Here is a 21,589-nt window from a genome sequence, read left to right as displayed (position 1 = left end):
TTGCCGACCAGCTGCCGCAGTTATACGGCGGCAGGTCGGCTCTGCTGGGCGAGAGCACGTAGATCTACGTCATCTCTCCCAGCAGCCAATAGGGACGCGCGCGCCCCCCGCTCGCTCCTGACTTCCGCGCGTTCCCGGCAGTCACCATCACCGCCGGGCACCCGTGATCGTTTGTTACAGAGCGAGAACCGGGAGCTGTGTGTGTAAACACACAGCTCCCGGTCCTGTCAGAGGAGAAATGCCTAATCGTCTGTTCATACAATGTATGAACAGAGATCAAGCATTTCCCCTAGTGAGTCCATCCCCCCCTAAAGTTAGAACACACCCAGGGAACATACTTAACCCCTTCCCTGCCCCCTAGTGTTAACCCCTTCCCTGCCAGTGGCATTTTTATAGTAATCAATGCATTTTTATAGCACTGATCGCTATAAAAATGCCAATGGTGCCAATGGTGCCAAAAATGTGTCAAACGTGTCCGAAGTGTCCACCATAATGTCGCGGTACCAAAAAAAAATCGCTGATCGCCGCCATTACTAGTAAAAAAAAATATTAATAAAAAATGCCATAAAACCACCCCCTATTTTGTAAACGCTATAACTTTTGCGCAAACCAATCAATAAACGCTTATTGCGTTTTTTTTTTTACGAAAACAATGTAGAAGAATACGTATCGGCCTAAACTGAGGAAAAAAATATTTTTTTTATATATTTTTGGGGGATATTTATTTTGGTAAAAAGTAAAAAATATTCATTTTTTTCAAAATTTTCGCTCTATTTTGGTTTATAGCGCAAAAACTAAAAACCGCAGAGGTGATCAAATACCACCAAAAGAAAGCTCTATTTGTGGGAAAAGAAGGATGCCAATTTTGTTTGGGAGCCACGTCGCACGACCGAGCAATTGTCAGTTAAAGCGACGCAGTGCCGAATCGCAAAAAGTGCCCTGGTCTTTGACCAGCAATATGGTCCGGGGCTTAAGTGGTTAAACATGGGTAAAATCAAAGTCCTCCAACCTCCTCTTCCCCAAAGAAACAAATATGGTTAAGTTGTGAATTTGTTTTTTACGCTTACATAGAAATTCAAAAATGTTTGTTTCTTACTTGCCCCAAAGTGCACTCCATACCACCCAGGAAGTCGGCATCTTTCAGGCCATTGTGATTACTGCTTATGTCATGCACTTCAAAACGTAGGCGCTGAACTTCCTCAAAATAGAAGTCAACTGTGAAAATCTTTGAGAAAATAGGGTTGATGCATGTTCTGATGATTTCTGTTCGGTCTACCTGTGAGGGGGAAAAAAACAGGAAAATTCAGAATGTTGACTAACCATTTCAACTTAAAATACAGTTTAAAAAACAAACAATAAATCAACTTTGCCACAAATCGAAAATGGGTTAGACTGACACATGCAACAGAAAATGTATGCGGGAAGATAGTAACAGTTAAACCACTTTTTAAGATTTTGTAAAGAAAACATTTTTTAAAAGATAAATATTGTGGCTACCATTGCTAACTAATCCTTTTAAAAATGCTGGTTACTGAAGTGTATGCGGGCGCCTCATTTGATGGTGAGCAGCAACTTGAAGTATTTATAATATTAAGAGTTGGTGGCAGTGCAGTAGTGTATTGTACACAGTGCCATGAGTAGAATGCATGGGCATGTTGCTTTCTTTACCCATACCTTCCCTGTTTCATGCCCAAGATCACACTTTCTTCACTCCTGCACTCAGTGTCCTCTGAGCCACAAGGCCAGCAGCATCATCCTCACCACACACACATGAGACCCGTGCATAGCTCGTCCTAGCCCCATATGGAAATTCAATATCTTTCCACACAGTGCCCTGAAGCAGACTTTCCTCTGTAACATTCCCTATATGGGAGGGGTTAGCAAGGGAGCATCTGAAAAGTTCAGTATACTGTTCAGTCAGCACTGCGAGAGCTGCTGCAGTGTGAAGCTTCTCAGCCACAATTCAACACCTTCTTAAGATTCCAGCGGGGTCAATTGACCCCCCTTGCCCTATGGAGCGCATGCCCATGGCTGTAGGGTTGTGTACAATAATTAATAAGTTTAACTTTTCATTAGCAGTAAAACGTGAACACAGCAATACAACAAAAAATGTTAAGCTAATGAAGACTACAGAGGGTTATTGATAATTGGCACACTGGCTGTCAGTGTCATTGGGGGCAGCTTGTCAGCCTGACACTGCATCAAATTGGTCTGCATGGCTGTTGTCCCAGAAGGAAGCCTCTTCTAAAGATTATGCACACGAAAACCCGCCAACAGTTTTCAGAAGACAAGCAGACTGAGGACATGGATTACTGGAACCATGTCCTGTGGTCTGATGAGACCAAGATAAACGTATTTGGTTCAGATGGTGTCAAGTGTGTGTGGCGGCAACCAGGTGAGGAGTACAAAGACAAGTGTGTCTTGCCTATAGTCAAGTATGGTGGTGGGAGTGTCATGGTCTGGGGCTGCATGAGTGCTGCTGGCACTGGGGAGCTACAGTTCATTGAGGGAACATGAATGCCAACATGTACTGTAAAATACTGAAGTAGAGTCTGATCCCCTCCCTTCGGAGACTGGGCCACAGGGCAGTATTTCAACATGATAACGACCCCAAACACACCTTCAAGATGACCACTGCCTTGCTAAAGAAGCTGAAGTTAAAGGTGATGGACTGGCCAAGCATGTCTCCAGACCTAAACTCTATTGAGGGGACAGAAAATTAACACTGTTCTACAAGCTGTACACTCACTACTTTACATTGTAGCAAAATTTTAATTCTTCAGTGTTGTCACATGAAAAGATTAAAAAAAAAAAATTACAAAAATGCGAAGGGTGTATTCACTTGTGTGAGATACTGTATATTGTTTTGAACATTGTATAACTTTGGCTGCACTATAATAGCTGCATACTATTATATTTTACTATTGAACTATTACAATTATACTAATGGCTACACTATTTTACGCATTATTATTATGTTACGGTGGTGTGGAATCACTTTTTTTGTGTACGCTTGCAACCCACATTTGAGATGTTAGTGATGACGTGGATTGTTTTTTAGTTAATAGTGTCAGAATACAGTAGCTCAGCTGCATTGTATAGTGTGGATGGAGGAATCTGCAGACTGAGCAAAATAAATCTATCAGTTTATGGCTAGCCTTAGGCCTCGTACACTCGACCGCGGAACTCGTCGTAAATGATTCATCGTTTTCCTTGACGAGTTCCTTGTTAGGCTTGTAGAGAAACTTGACAAGCTTGCTTTGCATACACACGGTCAAGACCAAATCTCCTCGTTCTCAAACGCGGTGACGTACAACACATACAATGGCAGGGGAAGTTTGATTCCACTGGCACAACCCTTGGGGCTGCTTTTGCTAATCTCATGTTACTGCGTGTTAAGTAAAAGTTTGGTAAGAAAGACGATTTGCACTTTTCAGACTGTTACAGCGTGACAAATGTGCTATCTCCATTACAAACGCTACTTTAACCGAAGGTGCGCTCCCGTCTCATACTTTATTCTGAGCATGCGCAGGTTTCTTAGCATACACACGAACGTGTTTCTCGTCGAAAACCAGCCCGATGAGGAACACGACGAGGAAATTGAGACTCCCGATAAGGAAAAAGAGATCTTGTTCTCTTTTTTTCTCGTCGAGTTCCTCGACAGTTTCCTGGATGAAAAACATACACACGACCGTTTTCCTCAGCAAAAAAGCTCTGCCACCAAGTTTCTTGATGGATTCTGTCGAGGAAAACTGTCGTGTGTACGAGGCCTTAGTGGTAATTTTCGTATATGTTACCAAAGAACAGGGTTGCTTGAAATTCACACAGCCTGATATGTTATACAGTTTAAACTCATTTTTATGCTCATAGAGTTTTACTTTCATTTAAATTCATGAAAAAAAGTCTTCCTTGACAAAATATGTTTTTTACGGTCAATGCAAAATGTAGTGTAGGATAACTAAAGCAGCATTGCTAAAGCACTAATCTTAACTTAGTTCTGCTTAAAGAATATAATAAGTATTCTGTACAACAGAACTTCATTTTAACATACACATCTGAACTATGCAATTATCCTGCTTTCTAGTTTGAAGTGGACACTATATCATATCAAGAGTGCTTGAGGCATGATGTGCTACATGTATTGACAGCAAAGGACATACATGTGAAATTTTATAACTAGAATTAATTGTTTCACCCACATCTTAAGTGTTCAGCGTGAAAAGCAATCTCTTCAAGAAAAGTTTTAATAAATTGCAATATGTTTCAGTGATTTTATTCAGAAACAACATAAAGGACAGCTGGCCCTTTGTTTTAAAAATCTATATCATAATGAGCCCAGCACACTAAATAAACTAGCAATATAAATGTTATTTATAAATTTTTCCCTATAAACTAAGATGTTGTCATGCTCAGCCTAACATCAACTAAAATGGTGTCTGCTTCTATCCTTACTAAGTGACTATTCAGTTTCTTGTGGAAGAATGAGTACCTAGGAAGCACTATATAAATCCGAGCATTCAATATACCCAAAGGTTGCTGTCAGAAATACAGCCTACCTGACAGGCAGGGCCGCCATTAGGGGGGGACAGGCATTACATCTGTAAGGGGCCCAATGGTCCCCAGGGGCCTGGTGCCCCAACCTTTTTTGTCTGACCCTCCTCCTTAAGAAATAAATAAAAAGTGATTCAGCGCTGGAAGAAAAATACAAATTAAACTAAATTGCAAGCCAGCACTGCAGATATAACTCAAAAAATATCTCAAAGTGAATACATAGAAAATTAGTGCAGCGCAAATAAAACATTAAATAAAGCAATAAATGAATAAATCAATTTTAGTAAAGTCCATAAAGTGCAAAGTGATAAGGTGCTCCAAAAAACAATGGTGATATAAAGTGCAGAAATCTTCAACAGATCCGTGACCCACAGGACAGGGTTATCCTCCACCAAGACTAAAGGGTGGCCTCTCACCTCAATAATTCGACCTGTGGCTAGGTCAAAAGGCAAGAAGCAAAACCTCCAAAGATAGGTAATCAGCTTTACATGGGCTCAACTCCAAAGAATCCACCAGATGGAACCAGCGGGCAATAAGCAAGGCAACACTCTCCCATACAGCATTTAAATGGACCGAAAAGGGAGTAAGAAAGACAATTCTAAGTGCTCACTGCTTAAAAACGTTTACTAAAGATAAAATATAAGGTATAAAACTCACATTGTCCTGCACTCATGAACCGAGTGCAGGTATAACAGCAAATTCCGGAACGAAGCGTCCGGATCAATGTAAACAGCTTGTGAGGTCTCTGTGAGGCAAACGCGGGTGACGTCGACATAGCTCCTCCCCCTCATACGCGTTACGTCCCAAAGTGGGCGGGACTTCATCAGCGTGGGGCCCCACCCATTTTTTCCGTCTGACTTTAGCAACCCGCGGCAGGAGAGAGAAGAGAAGACTTGACTTTGTTTTGTTCATCAGCACCAACCCCCCCCCCCCCTTGATTATCATCCCGTGGCAGGAGAGAGGAGGGACCTCCCCCCCCCGGTTCTCTGCTCCAGCGGGGCCCTGCCTAAAGCTGTGTAAGGATCCCCAAAATTTGTGATGGCTGCCCTGCTGACAAGGCCCCCCCAACCAGCGTATAACAATGTTTTCGCAAAAAATACACATTATTAGCAGACACAAACACAACATAACCTATACAATTCCTGTTAAATCTTGAAGATAAAACTGTATTAATTGAATAAATAAAGCTCTCTGTGTGGGAATGAGGTAATGGGGCTCCTTCAAGTGGACACTGAGGTGTGTACAATTTTTATTATTTTTTACATTTTGTTTACTATATTATTATTTTTTTCCATAACGTTGTTGGGGTGAATCATCAGAGATCTAAACAGATCCCTGATATCTCACTTTTGAGACACAGACAGGGACTGACGACATACATTCCTCAGTCCCTTTCTCTGCAGCTTCACCTGCACAGACAGTGAATAAACAGAAAACACTATACAGATGCTCCTGTTCATTCACAAACGGAAGCATAGTAAACACACATCTATGGTTCAGCTATGAACGAACACAGTGAGTGATTGGTACAGAAAGGGACTTGTAAATTGTAAATTTTTTCGTCTTCTTTCCCTGCTTTCCATCCTGAAACATCCCCCTGTGTGCCTGTAGCAGCTGGTGGGAGACAAGAGGAGAGGAGGGAAGCTGCAGGGGAAGTGTTATAGGGGGGCCACGGCAGCAGAGGGAAGAGGATCATCTATAGGTATTGTAATTGGCATGACATGGTAGGGGGGGAGGAATTACTGGAACCCATTCCCTGTTTGGCTCTCTCTGCAGCACCTGAAAGAGAGGGAGGAGCTGAATTTTAGCTGCTGCAGAGAGCCATACAGGGGATTGCTTCCAGTAATTTCCCCCATGCTGATCACCCTTCCCTGTGCACCATTCTCTTTCCCCTGCTGGCCCAGGCCCTGTACAGGAGGACCAGTGGTACCCCCTTATCAGCAGCCCCGCCTGCTAGCTGATTGGTGGACATGCAACACCCAGTAAGTAAGCATGATTTTGTTAATGTTCAGCTAACAGGTGTATGGTGCGAGCAATGGGGAAGTCGGCTGGTTGAAGCAGTTCTGACCCTTTTGAGTTACAGGTATGTTTCTGGTCTAATTGGGCTATTGTGACCCAACTCACAGCAGAGGCTATGATCAATCTCTGGAATCAAAAGACTTTGTGAAGTCCCTGGTATTTGCAGATACCACACAGAGGGTAGCAGTTCATGCCTAACCAAACATTATTCACCTAGGAACAGCTGAGACTCCTTGTAACAGAAGCAGTTCAACCACTGCAGGAAAGTATAAAAAGTATGCCACAGTCACTAAAATTGGACTACTTTAATCTGATACTTGCAAACAAAATATAGTGTAGCGCAACCAAAAAGCAATAAATCAAGTCTGCATATTATAAAAATGCCACCATTGTACAACTTTCAGTGACAGTTCTTAATATCCAGTGACTTCAGTGATCACCACCTCTAGCTGGAATGCCTGCTCACCTACAACAGTTGACCCTACTACAGAGTCACACACGCCTGATATTATATCTCTCAGGATGCCTCAGGAAAACAAATCCTCCTCCTGGTGTTCCTGGATAGCACAAACCTCCTTGTGGGTTCTCCCAATGTAGACCGAACTACAGAGTCACACACTCTTGGTGTTATATCTCTCAGGATACCTCAGGAACATGAATCCTCCTCCTAGTGTCCCTGGGCAGCTCAGACCTCCTCCCGGGATCTCATTTAGTCATGTGTGGCCATATAATGACAAAGGAAAACCATAGTGCTCTCTGCTAAAAACATTTATTTCAAACCAAGGGATACTTACATAAAAATGTGTAAGACATGCATATCGTCAACTTTGATGTAAACAGAGAAAAACGTCCTTCTTCAGCAGGTCAAGCTCATCAGAGAGCGTAACACATACAGGTGTGAGGTGACGCCATTCAGGAAGTTTTTCTCCATTTACATCAAAGTTGATGATATGCATGTTTTACACATTTTCATGTGAGTATTTTAATTCTTTAGTTTTAAATAAATGTTTTTAGCAGAGAGTACTATGGTTTGCCTTTGTCATTATATGGCCACACATGGCTGAATGAGATCCCGGGAGGAGGTCTAAGCTGCTCAGGGGCACTGGGAGGAGGATTCGTGTTCTCGAGGTATCCTGAGAGATATAACACAAGGCATGTGTGACTCTGTAGTGGGGTCTACATTGGGAGAACCCGGGAGGAGGTCTGTGCTCTCCAGGAAACCCATGAGGAGGATTTGTTTTCCCGAAGTATCCTGAGAGATATAACACCAGGCGTGTGTGACTCTGTAGTGGGGTCAACTGTTGGAGGTGAAGAGCCATTCCAGCTAGAGGTGGTGGTCACTGAAGTCACTGGATATTAGAACTGTCACTGAAAGTTGCACAACTGTGGAATTTTTATAATATGTGGACTTGATTTATTGCTTTTTGGTTGCGCTACACTATATTTTGTTTGCAAGTATTTTATTGAGAGTCAGTTTTGGAAGCAATAACATTAATCCTATTAGTAGGCTAATATACAGTATATTTAATTTATTTGATTGATTCACATTATTTTTGTATTGCGCTGATTATATCTTTTTCATACTTTAATCTGATGTCCATGGCCACCATTATTTAACACACATTGATTGAGGTTTGTTCAGTGAAAATTGCATGGCATGACCAACACAGATTACCAGACTCAATATGTCAAAGCATTTTATCAGATCTTAAATGAAAGTACATATGTGAACTTTGCGATAATCCCTTTTCACTTACACTTTTGGAGATTATAAGATATAGGGTCCATGATGTACAGTTTCTTTAATAAGAGATATGTTATGATAGAGCGCCTCATCTTCTACCTTCTGCAGAATAGCTACTGACCTCAATCAATGACAGAGCATTCCGTCTAACTGGCACAGCAAAAGAATGTAATGACTGATATAAGAGATAGAAGACACAGACTCAAAATGAATTACCCTGCCAGGCCTTTTCTCAGTGACAAAACTTTATTGGATGACGATGCAAACCAAGGAAAATAAAAGGGCAAAATGAATTCTGAGGACCTTGTTAACATTCAAAAAAATAGTTTAAAATAAACCTGTCAAGAGAGAACAAAAGAACCTGCCAATTCTGACCAACTGTATCTGAAAATGCTAGTTTCCAGACCTTTTCTGAACACCTATGTTCAATTGGATGCGGAGACAGGAGAATTGCTATAAGTATGAAACACCCTAGGCATATGTGGACACCCAGAGGAGAAGAATGGTGTGTGTGGCCAAATTTAAGAAGCAGTGGGAGGAATTTCAGGGTGCATGGTTAAATAAAACCTGAGTCTACTCACTGTATACTTGGCACACATACTGTATGCCACAGTCTTTTTGCCCAAAAACAATGCTTTAGTTACTATTTCCCAAGTAAGAGTATAACAGACACCTGCAAACCTTTTTTAAAATAATCAAACCTCCTCCGTTACAAATGATTTTTTGCACATAGCTACAACCCTAAAGAAGAACTTCTGGAGTATGGAATGTACTTAAGAGTGCAGCGGTCAGGAGTAGTCATTCAAGACCCAGCATACAGAGTGCAGTGGTCAGTATGAAATGTACAACAAAGGGTATATATGGGTTGATTTACTAAAGGCAAATCGACTGTTCACTTTGCAGTTGATCCAGAGCTTAGGAAATGAGGTCAAGCTTCACTTAATCACATGCAATACCCAATCACATGCAAGGAAAATGTAAAAAAAATGCATTTTTGCTTGCACATGATTGGATGACGCTTGTGCCCTTTTACTTAGCTCTGGAGCAACTGCACTTACAGGGGATAATTTACTATAGCACTAATATGTAATAGTGCCACTAAGTACTCTCAAAATAGCGCTATTGTGCTAATTAGCTATAGTTCCATATATAATTGACAATAGCACTGGTGAAATCTAATTTACTAGGGGCCAGATTCACAAAAGAGATACGACGGCGTATCTCCTGATACGCCGTCGTATCTCTGTGATCCACCCGTCCTAACTATGAGGCTGATTCATAGAATCAGTTACGCATAGCTAGCCCTAAGATCCGACAGGTGTAATTGACTTACACCGTCGGATCTTAGGATGCAATTTTAGGCCTGCCGCTAGGTGGCGATTCCATTGCGGTCGGCGTAGAATATGCAAATGACTACTTACGGCGATCCACGAAGATACGCGCGTTCGTCGCAATCTCTTACGTCGTCACTAGTCGTTTTTTCCCGTTGCAAAGTTAGGCCTGCTTTAACATGGCTTATCTTTAGAACAGCCATGTTAAAGTATGGCCGTCGTTCCCACGTCGAATTTCAATTTTTTTTTTTTTTGAGTAAGACGTCCGGGAATACGAAACGCCGTAACGCACGTCGCTGTTAAAAAAAAACATTGGGGAGCCGTAATTTCGCGCAATGCACGTCGGGAAATTTCCTAACGGAGCATGCGCAGAACGTTCGGCGCGGGAACGCGCCTAATTTAAATGGTGCCCGCCCCATTTGAATTAGGCGGGCTTGCGCCGAGCGGATTTACGTTACACCGCCGCAAGTTTACAGGTAAGAGCTTTGTGAATCAGGCACTTACGCTGTAAACCTGCGGTGGTGTAACGTAAATGGGATACGTTACGCCGCCGCGGAGTAACGTAAATGTACCTGAATCTGGCCCTATACCTCTTAGACAACAGATAATGCCCAAACCCTTACACTGCTAGAACCTGGAGTAGTGCACATAGAAACAATGTTTAGAGCATGATGTGATCGCCTAAATGGTACTTAAATATGCAGAATATTGTTTAAAGATAATTTGCTTTTAAACTGCTTTAAAAAGTGATGTATATATTTAAAAGTCTGAGAAGAGATAAATTCCCCCTCTCTTTACAACGATGTGCCAGCACAACGGAGCATGCGCAGACATGCAAACTACCATCATTTTAACTCCCATGGCTTTTTTTACCAAGAGTTATAGTAAGGCTTCATGTATACTACTACTGGTAAATAGACATTTATGAGCAGTTGGGCATTTTTTCAGCTGCCCCTGAACTCTCCTCTATGTAATCTTATTAGTACATGTACACATGGCCATTTATACTCTTTTCTAGGCAGTTGAGTCTGGAAGCATTTTTTTGGAATGCAAAAAAATGCATTCAGGACAGATGTTCAGAGGCATTTGAAATGTCAAATGCCTGTAACAGCTTGTAAACGCATGTAACTTCACATTTAGCCACATTTTGTTTACAGGAGTTTTTAATTTTTGACTATTTGGAGAAAAAAACGCTTCTGAATGGAAATGTGGCTAAATGCAGCTAAACACGGCAAAACAGATGTTTTTGAATGTCGGTTACTATCTGTCAAGTTAAATCTTTCAGGAGATATTGTAAAAGGTCCCTTGTACATTAAGCCTAAATACTAGACATGTGCATTCGTTTTTGTCCGAATTTCAGCTATTTTCGTTATTGTTTTAACCTCCCTGGCGGTATGATTCTTTCAGAAAAAACATGCTGAAAGCGGTACCATTATTTGCAAGGAAATTTGGCGTTTTATATTGTAGGTCTGTAATTTTTAGAAATAACTCACTTAAATCTGACCAAACAAGATTCTAATAGGCATCCCGGGTATGACATTTTTTTAAAAACAAAATTATAAATTATAATATAATAAATAATTATAAATAATTATAACAAATAATAATATAATTATAATAAAAATTATTCAATAATGTAATCAAATAAAAATCACTGATATTTGCTCAGTTGCAGAATTGTCGCTGTCATTATTTTATTTTTTTTATGACGAATTTCCCCACAAATCGCTATCGCACAATTCTGCAAGTGATTATAATTTATTATCGCTGTTTTTTAGCTGATCTAAAACTATTTTTGACATAAAGGGACACTTTTGGTTGCTATGGACAATCTACAGTTTGCAGGGAGAAAGAAACGTTTTTATTTTATAAAAGTACATGTAGGACACTGGACAGACCACTAGGGACAAGGGTGGTGTGTTTTTTTTACATACAGTACTGTAATCTATAAGATTACAGTATACTGTATGTAATGTGTTTGTTTACTTTTTTGAATTTGGCGCCGTTCTCCGTCCCCGTGCGTCGTAACGTCGCAGGGAACGGAGATCGGCGGCACAGGAGGACGCTGTGTGAATCGAGCGAGGTCCCGCTCGCTCACACAGCGCGGTGGCATCGCTGGATCCAGGGACAAGGTAAGTAAACGCTCCCTGTGCATCCAGCGAGGCAAGCCCGAGTCTGACTTGGGGTTACCGCTCGCAGCATAAAAATCTAACCCCGAGTCAGACTCGGGAATACCGCCAGGCAGGTTAACAAACGAAAACAAATGTGCAGAAAAGAAAACCGAAAGATCCGACATAAACAAATGCTTTATTTTTGTTTTCTTCGGTCGAATGTGCCTAACCTTAACTCTATTAGTCCAAGATTATTCTACATAGAGAGAAAGATACGACATTATAGAGAGAAAAGGTTCGACATCATAGAGAAAAAAGATTCAACATTATAGAGAGAAAAGATTCAACATTGTAGAGAGAAAAGATTCTACATTATAGAGAGAAAAGATTCGACATAGAGAGAAAAGATCACTGCTGGAATTGGGTGGGGGAAGTAAAATAAAAATAATGATGATGATGAATGTTATTGACTGATTGTAACCAAAGAGGAGGAGCAGTAAAATAGCTAGAACTAACTTCACAATTCAACATGAAAGACAAATATTTGACAAAGCATCGAAAAACATACAAACATACAAATGTCAAATCTGTCATTGAAGGCTTAAGGTGTCTGTCGAATGTTCAAAGAAGATTCGATGGAGCAGCTAAACTGTACGTCGCCACAATCGTACATTTCTGATCAAATGCTCGGCCCATAGGCTATAGAAAAATTCTAATGTTGGTTGACTAGTAATAATAATTAATAAATATAATTATTACTAGTCATACAACATTTGAATTCTTCTATAGCTTGTAGGCGGAACATTTGACCGGAAATGTACGATTCAACGTACAGTTTCGCTGCTCCGTCGAATCTTCTTTGAACATTCCACAGACACCATAAGTATTCAATGGCAGATTCAACCTTAATTCATTCGGATTTTCGGACTAATGCAATTTCTAACGAAAAACAAAATAAATAAAAATGAATTTCGGGAGTAACTTAATAAATGTATTTTTCGGACGAAAACGAAATTCCGAAACAAAATATTTCAGTGTGCACATGTCTACTAAATACCAAAATGAGTGCTGGGCTAAAAAGCATTTTGCAAGAGTGAAAATTAGAGTTATGTAGCCCAATGCAAGTTTCAGCCATTGATTATAATGGTACAATTGTAACTTCCCCAAATAAATACTTTTAATGTTGAGATGAACTGTATCTTTCTCTCTGGTAAATTGTTATTGCAACATTGTTGCATCTTTATTTTATTTTTTTTATTTTTTTTAAGAATGCTAGAATGTGGAATGTTTTGGTAAAGTATTTTTTTTCTCTGTCTTTCTCACTTGTTGCTGTCTCCATCTCACAAAAAACGTAACCCAAAGTTACATAGGTGTCTTTACAAACCACAAACAATATCATTGCTTAATGCAAATTTTAAATAAGTCACAATTTTGTGTGTTGTTTAGTATTTCCAAGTGATTATAATGTGAGGGTAACATCAGTATTCAACACTCACACACCAAGAACCACTAAATATCACAGAATAAATCAAGAAGAATAACTCCTGACTAATGTAATTTCACCACCTATATAGCCAAAGAAATGCAGTATATATGTTTATTTCTGTATAGGAGGGTTTCATATGTGGCAGTACATTGGCTAACAGGTTAGCACTTCTCCCTATGTTGTAAAACATAGCTCCTGACTCAGGTCCTTACATAAACTATGTATAACTGTAGTATTTATGTGTAGGTGGGTTCCACCACCACTGCAAATCATGTCATATATTGTCAATGAGTAAGGACTACAATATAACTAGCCTTAACATTTCAATACCAGCACTAATTGCAGCCTCTTACTAATCCCACAAAACAATAGCTGTTTATCTCTTAACATGTTGACAGTAATCAGCCATAACCAGCCTTCAAAACAGATGGCATATGTCTGAAACAGGATATTCAATGGCTCTCCAGCTTTCTACAGTACATCTGCATTGAATAACTTATTGCATCCCTGGGACTTAGGACTGTGACACCGTAAAGATGCAGCCTACATACATGTGAAAGCACAGTGGCTAGCAGCACTCAGTTTCTTGGTTCAAATCTCAATCCTGCTACCTGGCTAGAGGTTTGTATCTTCTTCTTCTGTTGTGGTGTTAAAGTTTATTTTTCACCAGTAATTGCATTTTTGATGGTTTTCACATAATGGAACCCCAAGAAATAACCCTACAAATCAAGCAAGTGTGGGTTTGCACCAAATCTAGAACTGTGGTGAAAAACTGTGATGAATGACAAATGCGCTTTGTCACCAATTTGTGTGAAGCAGCCCTCAAAAAGTTGTCATTTCCTGTTTTGTACCATCCACATGACCAACAATGTACAAGTTTAATTTGGAGATTTTTGAGATCACTGATCATGGCCAAAGCCAACTTCTTGGGGGATTAGGGCAAGGACTTTTGATTACCAAAAAGGTTAATCATGCTTGTTATTAGCTTGATTTGTACCCCTGCTTTTCTAATGTGATTTTTTATTGTGTCAAATTTTTAGTGTCCTACCCTTGTAGATTATAAGCTCTTTTGAGCAGTGCTCTTCTAACTATATTGTCAAATGTTGCCGCATCATTTCTATGCCTTTTATGTTTTTTGGCCCAAGTACATTACTGTACCAAATGTTTATACTAATTTTGAAATAAATCGTAGATTTTTTCTTTGCTTTGTTTGACCTTTGCAGATTATAACTACATTATTTTCAAGTGCAAACTATTCATACCCCCCTTCAAATCTGTATTAAATCTAGTTTCATTCAAAAGTAGTAAATTGTGTACACATGCAAGTCAAGTTTGTTGACATATCTAACCACTTAACCCCCGGACCATATTGCTGGTCAAAGACCAGAGCACTTTTTGCGATTCGGCACTGCGTCGCTTTAACTGACAATTGCGCGGTCGTGCGACGTGGCTTCCAAACAAAATTGGCGTCCTTTTTTCCCCACAATTTATTTTGGTGGTTTTTGATCACCTCTGCTTTTTAGTTTTTGTGCTATAAACAAAAATAAAGTGACAATTTTGAAAAAAAATTATATTTTTAACTTTTTGCTATAATAAATATCCCCCAAAAATATATAAAAAAACGTTTTTTTCCCTCAGTTTAGGTCGATACGTATTCTTCTACATATTTTTGGTAAAAAAAAAATCACAATAAACGTTTATTGATAGTTTTTTCGCAAAAGTTATAGTGTTTACAAAATAGGGGGTATTTTTATGGCATTTTTATTAATATTTTTTTTTTACTAGTAATGGCGGCGATCAGCGATTTTTTTCGGTACTGCGACATTATGGCGGACACTTCGGACACTTTTGACACATTTTTGGGACCATTGGCATTTTTATAGCGATCAGTGCTATAAAAATGCTTGTCAGGATTCTCGACAAGTCTAACAAGGAACTCGTCAAGGAAAACGAGGTTTCATTTATGACGAGTTCCTCGGTCGTGTGTACGAGGCCTCTCTCTTTTGACATGATACGTTTTAGACAACTGATGACCAATCTGCAACCCTTGCTTTTTAAGTGGCTCGGGCCCCTTCCAGACACTAATCTGTGTTTCCCTATCGCCCTGTTATAGCTGTGATTTCTAGAAGTCTCCTAAAACATGTCTCCAGTCTGCAACAACTCCGATTGCATGTTTTCAGTCTCTGACAGTCTCATGAAGCATGCCCACAGTCTCTGACCATCTTTTGTATTATTCTCTGATTATACCCTTTGTTATGTCTGAAATCTCTGACCATCTCCTGTACCATGTTTACGTATATCCACAGTCTCTTACCTTCTCTCGTATCATGTCCATAGTCGTTTACATGTATATCATGTTCTGTGATAATGAATATTCACTGAATTTTAATTGCGGCCCCTTGGTGATGTTGAGGGCGATCACGCCCGTCGGGCACGTGCATGGGAGTCGGGGGCGAGCGGGGGGGACGCGCGTGCCCCTAGTGGCCTGCGCGAGAGCCGACGTATAGCTATGGGCTCTCGCGCAGGGGAACCGACCTGCCGCCGTATAACTGCGGCAGCTGGTCCGTAAGCAGTTAATGGTTTACCTAGTCCACAAAATAATTAATAGAGCCCTGAAATTCAGCATTGGAGTGGGGATTTTTTTTATTTTTCTTTATTTTTTGGGGGGGTTTTCTTCCCTGTCCCCCCATTACACTTGTACTCAAGGACTTGCATGTGTGCACAACTTAATACTTTTGTATGAAACTAGATTTAATACAGATTTTAGGGGTATGAATAGTTTGCACTTAGAAAATATGTATTTAAAGTTTGCAAAAGTCAAAGCAAAGAAAAAATCGACTTTTTATTTCAAAATTAGAACCCTGGACGGTGGTTGTCAGGGTCTGCGGGCGGAGGGCTTATCGGAATCTGGAAGCCGCCTTTAACAAGGGGGGCACCAGATCCTGGTCCCCCTATGTGAATGGGTATCGGGTACATTGTACCCCTACCCATTCACCAATAAAAGTGTAAAAAAATACATACCACAAGAGACAGGTTTTGATAAATCCTTTATTTCAAAAAGAAAAAAAATGATCCCACGATGTACATCCATCGTCAATCACGGTGCTCGACAGACCTGAAAAATTGAAAAAAAATTAAAACACTCCACCTCAATGGGAGGGCTCCAGCTGACTGATTTCTCTTTGCTTTGAAGGGTGTTTTATATATATATATATATATATATATATATATATATATATACACACACATGCGGCGGTAGCCCTCCCATCAAGGTGGAGTGTTTAGATTTTTTTTTTATTTGTCGGGCACCGTGACTGACGATGAATGTACATCGCAGAACACTTTTTTAAATGTTTTATTTTTTATTAAGGGATTTGTCAAAAACTGTCTCTTGACACTTTTTTGGTGAATGGGTACGGGTACAATGTATCCGATACCCATTCACATGGGGGGCAGGATCTGCATGCTCGGATAAGGCTGCATGCTCGGATAAGGGTTTGGTATTGACTGGGGGGGCACACCATTTTTCCCCAAAAAAAAATTTGAATAGCCAATGTCACATAAGCATGACCATGCTTGTTTCCACAATATTAATGCCTCATTTTCAAAAAATGATTGTATAGAATTAAAAACAGAAAACACTAGTAAATGTATTTTCTATGCACAAGTGTGCTTAGCACAATAGGATAATGGTCAGTGCTTCTACCTTAAAGACTCAGGCCTTGAAGGACTCATGGGTTCAAATCCCACAGAGGGTTTTACCTAATAAAAAATTGTATTGGACTTTAGTTTAATTAATTCTACTATATTAATTTTTCAACTGCATGCAGTAAGTATTCAATCATATTATGGTGTGAAATTCCAAACAACAAACATTAGTTAACGGGCAGTTTACAATTTTTGGTTTGTTTATTTTAATTTGCTTGTGAACTGGAAAAAGAAACACATCTGCATTAGGTTGATGGTAGATTGGCTGGGATTTGAACTCATAACTTCAGTGATTTGGAGATCTGAGCAGACTGCATAATAGTGTAGTATGATTAAAGAATGAACATAAATAATTACTGCTTTATAGTCACCTAAGTAAGAAAAAATATATATAAAAAAGATATGTAACTTAAATGTTCAATACGTGTAACTCATACATAACTGCATTCGTTATCAAGAAAAGAAAACAAACTAGGAATACTGATTGGAATATACATAAATAGATGCACATCTCACATTAAAATATTTTATTCACATTCATGGATCATGGTTGCAGTGCAGTGCTATATAATAACTTGGTAGCAATTGGCACTTGCAGATCCGCGGAATCGCCGATTAGAGCCAAATCTGAATTTACTGTTTGCCGCTAATTTTTCATTCATATGTTCACCTAATTGAACTCTTAATTTCCTGAAATTGGCGCTATTACATGTAGAGTGTCCAATACTTCCTGGGACTCTTAGTAAATGACCCCCACAGTGTTCAAATGCACTTTGCAAAGTGCACATTCTATTTGCCTTTAGTAAATCAACCCCATAGTGCAGGGCTTAAGCATGTGTAATATACATGTTCAGGGAAGCTTCAACTCTGAAAATGAGCAGCACAATTTAACATTTTAAAAGTGACTGGTAAAAATCCAGTCAATTTTAAAGGGTTAATTTGTGCTGCACTATTGATACAAATGTACAGATACCCACCTGTCATGATCACCACCGTGCCAGGCGGGCGGCGAGGCGTGGTCGCCCCCCAGTTGGCTCTGGGTGGAATTGAACCCAGGACCTCGCCATTGCTGGTCCAGGTCTTTGCCTCTGAGCCACTGCTCAGTTTATATTCTTCTTGCTGTCCGTCGGAGCCTGGTTCTGAACTCTGTGTTACTTCGGACCAATCAGTGGCCTGAGCGGCCTATTTAAACCAGCCCCTTCCTCCTTGCAAATTGCTGGTTCGTTGCAGCTTCTGGATTGACCTTGCTGCTGAAAACCTTGTTTGGATATCTTGTTACCTGACTCTTGGCCTGCTTTTGGATTGTCGCTTTCTGTAACCCTTTGACCCTGGCTCGGACTTGGACTACCTGATCTCTTTATTCCCTGACCTTTGGCTTTGGACTTTGGATATTCTGCTTGCTTCAGCCCCTGACCCCGGCTCGTTTCTGGTATTATCTTCAACCTTGTTTCCCGTGGGCACCTTCTGTTTGGACTATTTCCTGTGTGCTTCTGAACAGCCTTCAGTGAGCTTCGGCTATCCAGTTCCCGGTCCACCTTGGATTCCCTCCTGCCACTGGACCCGGTGCCTCTTGGTGTGTCCTTCCCTCTGTCTCAAACTCCAGTGGGTGGATCGCATCGAGTCGCAAAGGTGAGCCGCCCTTGGCATCTTGGCCTCGGTAAGTAATTACTCTGACACCACCTGGCTGTTGTTGCAAACAAATCAGCCCAGGGAGGCTGTTTGTAAACACATGGGTTGCAGATTTTGGGTACTGTCATTGACTAAAAATGGTCAATCACATCACCCAGGATCCATGGTCAGTTTGTTCACAATCAGCAGCCAGCTGGGGATCTGTAATTTGCAATGGGAGTTACAATGGGTTCAGCGTTGTAGGGTAGTGGGTATTTGCGGTGGCATAGGAACATTGGCAGGCAGTGTGAAAACATCAATAGGCAATGGGTCATTATGATGACTGTGATCTACCATGACTGATGTTGACTTGACATTGGGGGACACTGTTTTTGTTTTTTTCAATAAAGGACATTTATTTACCTAATTTACTTTTTATAATTTTGCCTGGTGTTCAGTGCCTCCCTTGTTCTAAAGGTGGTTTTCAGATTCTGCCACACATCCTCTACCCCTCTGCCCCACAGTCCTCCCCCACATACCCTTGGGGAACAAAAGTGGGGATGAGGCTCCCCCTTCCATTGCACACTCTTATAGTTGAGGGCCTGTGGACTGACATTGTTCAAGGTGGGGGGGGGGGGGGTGGGGGTGTCCAAGCTCACTGTCCTCCCTTTCTTAGCCACCCAGGCTCAATGCCTGCATAATGGTCTGGTTTTAAAGTTAAGAGTAACACCACAGCTGTCTATAGCCAGTTACTTCAGCCATTGGCAGAACTGCAAACTTAACGCAGAACTCAAAAATTAGGGCGTTTGACCCAAAGCTGAAGCTCATTCCTATTTCTGAGTTACTTTTACTACCGTGGTTCCCCAAAAATAAGACCTATCCTGAAAATAAGTCCTACTGTGATTTTCAGGAAGGGCTGCAAAATAAGCCCTAGTTTAACGGTCTGGAATCCACTCCATTGCAGTCGTGTATAGTGTAGACTGTGTGATCCAATTGTGCCAAGTAGAGTATCTTCGGAATAGCGCCACTCGGCGATCAGCTGATCTCATGCTCCTCTCCTCCCAGTTGTCAGTAGGGGATTTCGCCCTACTCTGCAGTGCTCAGAGCGGGGAGGAGAGGTCCAGCGGGCTAAGGAAGCTTCGCTGATCCCCCTCTCCAAGCTGTCAGTAGGGGGTCTTGTGGCCCCCTCCCTATGCAGAGCTCCGGCAGGCTAAGGAAGGGGCGAGCTGCGCTCAGCTGATCTCCCCCTCTCCAAGCAGTCATCTGGGGACCTCGGGCCCCCCTCCCTCTGCAGAGCTTCAGCGGATCATGGAAGCAGCGCTTGGCTTATCTCCCCTTCTGCAAGCAGTCAGCGGGGGATCTCGGCACTAGAAGAAAGTATGTGATACTACACTATTTGCATTGTGTGATACTGTAACGGAGTGGATTCCAGTATTCTACAAGCACTTTTACACAGGGGATTCCTGACAGGCATGGAGGGAGAGAGACAGCACATGGCATGATAAGACCTATCCCAAAAATAAGTCCCACTGTGTCTTTTATTGCCAAAATTAATATAAGACCCAAGCTTATTTTTGGGGAAACACAGTAGTATAACATTAGACTAATTGGATAACAAATAAAATAGATTATAGTTGTCCTTACACTTCATGGCCCGGATTCACGTAGAAGCGTGCATCTTTGTGCAGGCGTAACGTATCCTATTTACGTTACGCCTTCACAACTTTGACAGGCAAGTGCCGTATTCTCAAACCAAAGTTGCGGCGGCGTAGCGTAAATAGGCCGACATAAGCCCACCTAATTCAAATGTGGAAGATGTGGGCGTGTGTTATGTTAATTTTATGTGACCCCACGTAAATGACGCTTTTTACGAACGGCGCATGCGCCGTCCGTGAAAGTATCCCAGTGCGCATGCTCCAAATTAACCCGCAAGAAGCCAATGCTTTCGACGTGAACATAAATGACGCACAGCCCTATTCGCGAACGACTTACGCAAACGACGTAAAACGTGAAAAATTTGACGCTGTTCCGAAGTCCATACTTAACATTGGTACGCCTCATCTACGCCTCATATAGCAGGGGTAACTTTACGCCGGGAAAAGCCTAACGTAAACGGCATATCTGTACTGCGTTGGCCGGGCGTACGTTCGTGAATTGGCGTATCTAGCTGATTTACATATTTCTAGGCGTAAATCAGCGTACACGCCCCTAGCGGCCAGCGTAAAATATGCAGTTAAGATAGGGCGGCATAAGAGACTTACGCTGGTCATATCTTAGTGAAATGTTGGCGTATCTGATTCTTTGAATCAGGCGCCAAGATACGACGGCTCGGACTCAGAGTTACGACGGCGTAACTCGTACGAGAATCCAGGCCCATGTGTGCACTTTTAGACAGTTGCAGCTTTGGGACATCTTAATATAGTATAAAAAAAGATTTTGGGTTAAACAAACATTGTCTAAATACATGTTGCTATTTGCCTGGCCACTGCTACACAGAAGGAAACAAACCAAGGACACAATTTAGCAACTCCTGTTGGGGTAGTGCTACACTTGTCAGAACATTTTCCCGTTATGAATTTTTTTTATAACCACTGGAATACATTTTCATGGCAAATACTGTTTTAATGGAATATGTCATATTTCTAAGGCATCACATATTACAGGATACACTGGTAAGTTGGTAACATTCACCACTAAGTTGATTTAACCTTTTTTGATTATGTTTTATGGTAACATGTAGTACTGAATATGTTTCCTGAAACCATAAAGTATATCTTAGGGCTCTTTCACACGGGCAGACCGTATGTCCGCTTTTTCATCCATCCGTGTACGGATGAAAAAGGGACATACATTGGTCTCTATGAGATCGCGGGTGTCAGCGGATGAACAATCCTCCGATTCTGCAGACGGAGGAAAACCCTATTTTTCCTTCCGTCTGCGGATGGGATCGGGTGAACACGGACAGACGGTCTGTGTTCATTCGATCCCCCATAGAGGAGAGCGGAGAAAAGGCAGGGCGGTCCCTGCAGAG

At 41.1% G+C, this 21,589-nt stretch overlaps 1 protein-coding gene across 1 annotated transcript in view; it reads right to left on the bottom strand.

Moving 5' to 3' along the window:
- CPNE4 (copine 4) overlaps positions 1–21,589 on the bottom strand; it is a 508,892-nt gene that overhangs the window by 174,644 nt on the left and 312,659 nt on the right. Inside the window, exon 3 of the mRNA XM_040353037.1 lies at positions 1,097–1,276. Coding sequence (XP_040208971.1) covers positions 1,097–1,276 — 180 coding nt within the window. The remainder of the gene's footprint in view (positions 1–1,096; positions 1,277–21,589) is intronic.

The sequence above is a fragment of the Rana temporaria genome, chromosome 5, assembly GCF_905171775.1.
Source record: "Rana temporaria chromosome 5, aRanTem1.1, whole genome shotgun sequence".
In the NCBI taxonomy this organism is placed as follows: domain Eukaryota; kingdom Metazoa; phylum Chordata; class Amphibia; order Anura; family Ranidae; genus Rana; species Rana temporaria.
The sequence above is the reverse complement of the archived record's forward strand: the minus strand, read 5'-3'. Positions and strand labels throughout refer to the sequence as shown.